The 9,017-nt window shown below is 44.3% G+C and overlaps 1 protein-coding gene across 1 annotated transcript; it reads right to left on the bottom strand.

Moving 5' to 3' along the window:
* Positions 1-1,196: 1,196 nt before the first annotated feature.
* Positions 1,197-8,276, bottom strand: LOC120020180 (Golgi reassembly-stacking protein 2-like). Its single transcript, XM_038963668.1, has 10 exons — positions 8,118-8,276; positions 7,290-7,370; positions 6,528-6,731; positions 6,359-6,445; positions 6,096-6,226; positions 5,881-6,016; positions 3,676-3,799; positions 3,231-3,329; positions 3,024-3,119; positions 1,197-2,854 (listed from the first exon to the last, which is right to left on the bottom strand). Exons 1-10 carry the CDS (start codon positions 8,178-8,180, stop codon positions 2,589-2,591), a joined length of 1,287 nt encoding a protein of 428 aa, XP_038819596.1. The 5' UTR covers positions 8,181-8,276; the 3' UTR covers positions 1,197-2,588.
* Positions 8,277-9,017: the final 741 nt, after the last annotated feature.

Genomic DNA, 9,017 nt, shown 5'->3' with positions numbered 1-9,017 from the left:
GTCTGCAAACTGTCTGGTACAGTTGAAAACGGGATTCATCAATGTAGAGCACACTTCTCCAGAGTGCCAGTGGCCATCAAAAGGGAGCATTTGCCCACTGAAGTGCGTTATGACGCCTAACTGCAGTCAGGTCAAGACCTTGGATGAGCATCCCTGAGATGGTTTCTGACAGTTTGTGCAGAAATTCTTCAGTTGTGCAAACCCACAGTTTCATCAGCTGTCCGACTGGCTGGTCTCAGACGATCCCGCAGGAGAAAAAGATGGTTGTGGAGGTCCTGGCCTGGTTTCAAAGTGGTCTGCGGTTGTGAGGCCGGTTGAACGTACTGCCAAAATCTCTAAAACGACATTGGAAGCAGCTTATGGTAGAGAACATTAAATTCTCGGGCAACAGCTCTGGTGGACTTTCCTTCAGTCTGCATGCCAATTGCACTCTCCCACAAAATTTAAGACATCTATGGCATTGTGTTGTGACAAAACTGCACATTTTAGTAGCTTTTTTGCCCCCAGCACAAGGTGCACCTGTGTAATGGTCCTGCTTTTTATTGCGCATCTTGATATGCCACACCTGTCAGGTGGATTGATTATCTTGGCAAAGACGAAATGCTCACAAACAGGGATATAAATCATTTGAGAAAAAAGCTTTTTTTGTGTATGGAACATTACTGGGTTATTTTATTTCAGCTCATGAAACATGCAACCAACACTTTACATGTTGCGTTCATATTTTTCTTCAGGGTACATTTTAAGCAGACAATGGAACATGCAAGGCAAAAACTTAAGTAGGCTATTCTATAAAATGTTTTTAAAAAATTAAGTCAACAAAAGTGCATCTTTTTAAAAACAATATAAAAAACACACAAATAAAATGTAGTGTAAAATTCCATTGGCTTTATTGCTCGAGTATGTATGCACAGGATGTTAACATAAAGTTGGTACACAGTGCCCTCATTTGGTTGAACAGCCCCACTGCGCCTTCCATTTCCAACCATCTGGCCATGCCAGAGGACGGTACCAAATACTTTATAAACTGGGTGGTTCGAGCTCTGAATGCTGATTGGCTGAAAGCCGTGGTATATCAGACCATATACCATGGGTATGACAAAACATGTTTGTAATCAGTTCATAATAGCAATAAGGCAACTTGGAGATTTGTGGTATATGGCCAATATACCACACTCCCTCATGCCTTATTGCTTAAATAACTAACCCAAGATAGACCACAGCCTGTCATTTCCAATGGGAGCAAATTAATCATAGTGGGCAGAACAATAAAGGAGGTGGGCAGAGCCAAGCAAGAGCTAGCAAGATCCTATTGGCGTGTTCTAGCATGTTTTTGCATATTACCATTAAGGAACGTCTACTCTGAAGTGCGTGTGTGCAATAACTCAATTCGTCCTTGCACTTCTAAACAACTCCTATTTTTAAAAACTTTTGCAAAGGGTAGTTAGTCCCCTCTGTTTGTAACATATTCGAGTTTTGGGAACAGAACTGTATTGAGATCAAGTGTTTAAAAATCGCTGAGAAAATGTGCATAATGTCAGGCAGAATCCATCTCAGGCCATCTTCACCAACTGCTGGACACTGGGCTTCCTCTCAACACCATATTTGGAGGCGAGAGGAAATGCCAACTGGATGCTTCAGATTTATACATACCGTTAGACATCTGTCTCATTGTTCTATCTGCGATAGTACTACAGCGCGTAACAGATATGATTTTAACCAGATACCCTACCCCAGCCACAAATGGTTCATGTTCATAGTTCTGACGAGATCTCAATTTCGGTCACGTCTGGTATAGACATCTAGTGATTAGCACCCTCACAAGGGTTCAGAGTTTTGTTTAAACGAACGGTGCATAGAAACGTATTCCATAGGTACAAGCATGCATGCCTAATGATTTCAACAGACAAATGTGGCATAAAATAATGCAGATTTCATTCTTTAAAGCAGCAATCAGCAGTTGAAACAAACCGTACTCCCTGCCCCGGTTTCGGTAAAAAGCTTAGGGATGGGGAAATGCAAGGAATGAACATTCATGATATTAAAATTAAAGTTAGTTTTAGGCATGTTTTGTGTTTGATTACATCTACTTTGTTTACCAACATTGGTGTAAAACAAGCTTATATTTTGGGGTAGAATGGGGCTCAAGAATTAATGGGTACATATAATTAATTTATAAGTCAAAAAATGTATGTAACAACTGCAGATTGCCCCTTTAACAGAAACAATCTAAGCAATTTAACAAAAATGAATATATGAAGGAATATCTAACTAAGAGATTTCTGGGTTTACTAAAGGGTTGGGAGGTTATAAAAAAAGCTGATGTATTTGGTATGAAACTGAGGCCGGGTGGGACAGGCAGGCTGGTAGGGCTACTCTGCTTCTAGCCACTGCCACTCCTTCATCCCATCTGTCCATCATTCATTCCTCTGCTCCACGTTTCCAACTGACTGCCTTCTGAGTGCGCCAGCCTCACTGCTGGAAATATGCTTCTCTCCCTCCTGGCTAAATAAATAGAGGGCGAAAGAGAGAGAGAAGGAGACAGAGAAACTGGTAGGTTTGGTTCTGGGTCTGAGACTCTTCCTGTGTTACGACGACGTTGTCTCCGTGGAAGCCTGTGATTCCGTGGGGGCGGTTTCCGAGGCGACAGCTGTTTCTGTGGCAGTAGAGGGAACTGTGGCATCAGGGAGGGTCTGCTTCTCTGGGGCGACTGTTGGAAGGGTGAAGGAAGAGAGGTCGACCGGGGGAAAAGATGTTACCCCTGGGGGCAGGAGTGGTAGCTGGGACAGCATGGCAGGGAGGGGGGCGACACCGGGCAGGTTCAGAGGAGGGAAGGGGGCGAGTGGAGGGAAACCTGCAATGGAGCGTGGAGAAGAGAGAGATCTGTAAGTGAACACTAGAACATGTACACTAATACATCATGTTAACATTGAGTTACTGCCCCCAGGGGTTAACAATAGCTGCTAACATTAGCTGCTGGTAGTATAAACCCGCTGTTCCAGGTGGCGGTAGCCCATTAATACCTGCTAACGACACAGCGCTGAGGTCTGGTAGTGCGCCGAGGTTGAGGTTGGTGAGGTTTGGAAGTAGGGGGAAGCTGCCCGGGAGAGGCATCAGACCTACAATAGCACACGAATAAACATATATATTTAGTCAGTGTAGAAAAGTGTATGATTTGATCGTTTCAATTTGATCATAAAACTAAATTCTGAGGAGAAACGTGTGCTGACCTGGTAGCGTGGTGGCGGGGTTGAAGGTCGTGGCGGCAGGGTTTAGGGGGCTCAGGGAGGGGCTGATAGAGGTAGGCAGCAGGGGAACAGTGGGGAGACCTGGGAGAGAAAGATGAGCCGTCAGCAGGGTTGGGGTCAATTCCAGTGAATTCCAAACACTGAAACTCCAATTCTCTTCAATGCTTTCAATTAGGAAAGTAGAATTGGGTTTACTTTCTGAATTGAAATGGAATTGACCTCAACCCTAGTCATCAGAACAAAAATGCATTGGAGAGAGAGGATCTTTTTTGACCATCCATAGCATTGACTTAGATCATTCATTTCCAATGGGAGTTTGATAGGAGCAGGGAGGCCATCTGGAGCAGAGTCAAAAAATATAAGTTTAACCCTGGTGTCACATTCCATAACCATATTATGTTGCGAAAGAGTAAGAGAGATGAGGTACCTGTCTGAAACTCGCTTGGGATAGTGGGCGGGGCTGAGCTGATTGACAGGCCGGACAGCGAATCCTCAAGCCCCGTGGGGACAAAATGCATGGCAGGCGGAGGGGTTACAGCTGACAGCTGAACCTGAGCGGGGGAGAGAAATAAGACAGGGAAGAAAAAAAAAGAGATGAGAGGGAGGGAGGAATATGAGAGAGGGGCGTTTGATGAACAGGTAAGGTCAAGTGCATTTAAACAAGTAATTATTCATTTGAATGAACATCTTTCCTCTCTGACGTGCCTGTCTGCGTCAGGAGTGACATTCTGACATAATGAGCCTCTCATAGCCTTCCCTGATAAGGGGGTGGAAGGGAATCAAATAAGGGGGGGGGGGAATGCAGATAAGTAGACACTTCAAATCGATGGCATACTATTATGAGGCTGGGACTAAAGCCACAGTATGGGTACTGTAGACTTGGTCTGGTCATTTCAGCCCTCTAGTTCCAAAATACAGTGGGGCAAAAAAGTATTCAGTCAGCCACCAATTGTGCAATTTCTCCCACTTAAAAAGATGAGAGAGGCCTGTAATTTTCATCATAGGTACACACTTCAACTATGACAGACAAAATGAGAAAAAAAAAATCCAGAAAATCACATTGTAGGATTTTTAATGAATTTATTTGCAAATTATGGTGGAAAATAAGTATTTGGTCACCTACAAACAAGCAAGATGTCTGGCTCTCACAGACCTGTAACTTCTTCTTTAAGAGGCTCCTCTGTCCTCCACTCGTTACCTGTATTAATGGCATCTGTTTGAACTTGTTATCAGTATAAAAGACACCTGTCCACAACCCCAAACAGTCACACTCCAAACTCCACTATGGCCAAGACCAAAGAGCTGTCAAAGGACACCAGAAACAAAATTGTAGACCTGCACCAGGCTGGGAAGACTGAATCTGCAATAGGTAAGCAGCTTGGTTTGAAGAAATCAACTGTGGGAGCAATTATTAGGAAATGGAAGACATACAAGACCACTGATAATCTCCCTCGATCTGGGGCTCCACGCAAGATCTCACCCCGTGGGGTCAAAATGATCACAAGAACGGTGAGCAAAAATCCCAGAACCACACGGGGGGACCTAGTGAATGACCTGCAGAGAGCTGGGACCAAAGTAACAAAGCCTACCATCAGTAACACACTACGCCGCCAGTGACTCAAATCCTGCAGTGCCAGACATGTCCCCCTGCTTAAGCCAGTACATGTCCAGGCCCGTCTGAAGTTTGCTAGAGAGCATTTGGATGATCCAGAAGAAGATTGGGAGAATTTCATCTGACCATATGACACCAAAATATAACTTTTTGGTAAAAACTCAACTCGTCGTGTTTGGAGGACAAAGAATGCTGAGTTGCATCCAAAGAACACCATACCTACTGTGAAGCATGGGGGTGGAAACATCATGCTTTGAGGCTGTTTTTCTGCAAAGGGACCAGGACGACTGATCCGTGTAAAGGAAAGAATGAATGGGGCCATGTATTGTGAGATTTTGAGTGAAAACCTTCCATCAGCAAGGGCATTGAAGATGAAACGTGGCTGGGCGTTTCAGCATGACAATGATCCCAAACACACCGCCCGGGCAACGAAGGAGTGGCTTCGTAAGAAGCATTTCAAGGTCCTGGAGTGGCCTAGCCAGTCTCCAGATCTCAACCCCATAGAAAATCTTTGGAGGGAGTTGAAAGTCCGTGTTGCCCAGCAACAGCCCCAAAACATCACTGCTCTAGAGGAGATCTGCATGGAGGAATGGGCCAAAATACCAGCAACAGTGTGTGAAAACCTTGTGAATACTTACAGAAAACGTTTGACCTCTGTCATTGCCAACAAAGGGTATATAACAAAGTATTGAGATAAACTTTTGTTATTGACCAAATACTTATTTTCCACCATAATTTGCAAATAAATTCATAAAAAATCCTACAATGTGATTTTCTGGATTTTTTTTCTCATTTTGTCTGTCATAGTTGAAGTGTACCTATGATGACAATTACAGGCCTCTCATCTTTTTAAGTGGGAGAACTTGCACAATTGGTGGCTGACTAAATACTTTTTTGCCCCACTGTATGTTATTGCAAAAAGGATGACAAAAAAAAGCATAAAGTGACTGATTGTCTACTGGCTGTCCAGGCAGTTCTAGTTGTTCTGATTCTTGGGTCAAGTTCTGGGTTGATACTAACCTGAGTGAATCCATCCTTGAGTGGGCTGATGGGCTCACCACTGGGAAGAGGACCTGGAAAACTGATCTTCTTCCCCTCTTCAAATGGTCGGGTGGGAATTCTGTGCAGGTATCCGTATCCTATCCCACATCCCAGACTGGAACAAGAGAACAGTAGATGATGTCACTCGTCAGACTGAGGTGTGTGTGTGTGTGTGTGCACTGTATGTTTGTTACCTGCCCTCCCCTCCCCAGGCGCTGTTCGGGGTGATGACCACCTCTCTGCAGTTGTCTGTGTCTGTGTTATATACATACAGCTTCAGCCCCTTCCCTTCATGGGTCTCTATCAGAGAAAACAGGTCCTCCGACTGAGGGAGAGAGGTGGAAGGGAGGGAGAAACTTCAATGACTTATATCAAAATGCTTATTGACTAGTTTGTGAAGCTCGCAGTCTTTACTCCTAGAGTAGAACGCATGGTGTAGTTTTGTCACTATACGCACCTCGTTCATAACGGTGTCGGCTCCTATGATGTAATCAGTGTGGGGCCGCAAGCCAGCCAGGGCTGCTGGAGAGTTAGGCTCCACCTCCTGAGAAAGAGAAAGATACCAAGAATTACACCTGCCTGGTATGACCTAAATTGGGCACACCTTTCGGCTACTGGCTACTCACCAGCACGTGCCAGATGTTCTCATTGGCTCCCTCGAAGCTGCAGAAGCGTATGGAGACTCCCAGCAGGCCCTGGCCACCCCAGAGGTTGCTAGGGATGACGGTGGACTCCCTGAGCTCCAGGGTCTTCGAGGAGTAGACCAACATCCTGACCGGCTTCTCCACACTGGCCTTCAATAGGTCCTTCAGGGTGTCATTGTCCTTGTTCTGAAACAGAGACAGGATCAATTATAGAATTAGAATGAGTAGAACGGACATCCATTAGAGCCGGGATGGGCAATTGGCGGCCCCCTCCTTTTGTAGGCCCGCGGACCAATTAAAACTTACTGTTGAGAGTTAGAATAATACAATACACAAGGTGCAATTTAGAAATGTGGTTGTGCAGCACATTGGTAAATTAGTCTAGCGGTCAGCTATCTAAACTTGTAGTAAGCAATCTAATTGCCAACTGGGGTGGGGCCAAATGATCATCAGTTATCATATTCCACCCTATGGCAAAATGTGTGGAATTGCAGGGGGGCCGCTAAAATGTTTTGCTCACAAGCTGGGGGGGGGGGGGGGGGGGGGGGTTGGGGGGGTTGTAATGGAGCCACCTCATGATGAGTTCCGTTTTTTTTTGTTGGCCCCCACCCCAATCAAAGTTTCCCCATCCCTGCATTTGAGCTATGTATTATACACCAGCATCCTCACCGTCAGTGGGGGTTTGTGTATGTGCATACAGTTAGTGTGTTGAACATGCTTATCCGACAGCATGTCTACACATACCAGTCTTTCATTGTTGATGGAGACGATGAAGTCAAAGAAAGGCTCCAGTCCTGCCCGGTGTCCTGGAGAGTTCTCCTGAACCTTGGGAGAAGACAGAGACATCATGACTTGTAACAACTGCATTTTGAGATTGAAAGGGAGCAGCTGGAGCAAGGCTTGAACAAGGAGCAGTTACAGGGTAGTCACACTACTGCCTGTGCCATGAGGCCCAGTCTTCTTTGCAGAGGTTAGGGAGCTTCACATCACCTTTGAACATTTAGCAGTAGCCTTAGAATTAAACAGGTATTTATTACAAGCTTCACCTGTAATACCCGAAGGTTGTCTATCTCAACATCAAATAGATGCTTGTCACATCAACATATTCATGTGAAGGTCTGAACATGGAGGTCAGACAAATGTGTAGAAAGAGGCATGATACTGTGACGCTGAGGATTCTGTCAGCAACGTGGCTGCCCCTATAAAAGCTATTGTTTTGACAACTAGCTAGCGTTGAGCTGGCTAGCTCATTCAAACCCCATTCGTATCTGTCTGGTTGTTTTTACAGCTAACCTTGTTTGCTAAACAATACATGCAACCAATAAAACAAATACCTTTCAAACGTTTGACTTGCACAATTCCAAAATGCCACTGTAGCAAATGCTGGGGAAAATAGCGTTAACACTGCTTATTAGTATTAGCTACATGTAGGCCAGAATGTGATCCCCGGCCTCTATTTGACCGTGAGGCAACAATTGCAGTAGGTCCTGCTGAGGGACCACTACTGCGGATTCTTGCTAGCGAGCTAACATTCTTTGCAGACATAAAAAATAAAACCAAACACATAGCTACCCGAAGAACATGGTAGCCTTCGGATCCTCCTCCCGGTATCTCGACACTCTGCAATCCCCCCATGACACCCCTAGTATATATCGTATTTAGGATTTATTCTGAGATATTTTCCTGCTTCGGTAATATTGCTACCCGGTACACGTCGCCCACTCTGCCAGCTGAGCGCTTGTGTTGTTACGTGGCAGACCACCAGGAAACAAGGCTGATGGGAGTTTTCCCTAACCGCAGATCTGGAATCAGTTTATCCACCCCAAATTCTAACTTATTCACTAGTGGGGGGGAAATGCAAAACTGACATAAGATCAGTGTGTTGGGGCAAGTGTAGGCTGGTGACGTGACGTGCGCAGGTGTAGTTCTTCAGGTGCTGCTTTTTAATTGTGATATATGATATTGGTATAAATATACTGATATTATTATATTGATATATTACATTATATTGATATGAATCATAAAAGATAAGTATATATGCTGTGAAATGTTCACCTTTTAGATTGATAGTGAATCTAAACTGTCACCGATAAAATACACTACAACAGTGTCATATTATAAACCGATAATCATAAAACAAAGCTATTTGATATGTTTTCATGGTTCTACAACTAGACTATGCTACCAGTGTAATATTTCACTTAGTCACCTTCTGGTGTGTTAACATGTAATTGTTGGAAAGACTTTCAGGGTCGTTCCACCTTAAAGAGCACAAGAAAGAAGATTTCGACACTCGCCATCTTAGATTGTTCTGAAATCAATTCTTTAATTAATTAATTTATTTCACCTTTATTTAACCAGGTAGGCAAGTTGAGAACACGTTCTCATTTACAATTGCGACCTGGCCAAGATAAAGCAAAGCAGTTCGACACATACAACAACACAGAGTTACACATGGAGTAAAACAAACAT

The sequence above is a fragment of the Salvelinus namaycush genome, chromosome 25 (assembly GCF_016432855.1).
Source record: "Salvelinus namaycush isolate Seneca chromosome 25, SaNama_1.0, whole genome shotgun sequence".
Classification (NCBI taxonomy): Eukaryota; Metazoa; Chordata; class Actinopteri; order Salmoniformes; family Salmonidae; genus Salvelinus; species Salvelinus namaycush.
This window is presented reverse-complemented; position numbering and strand designations above follow the sequence as displayed.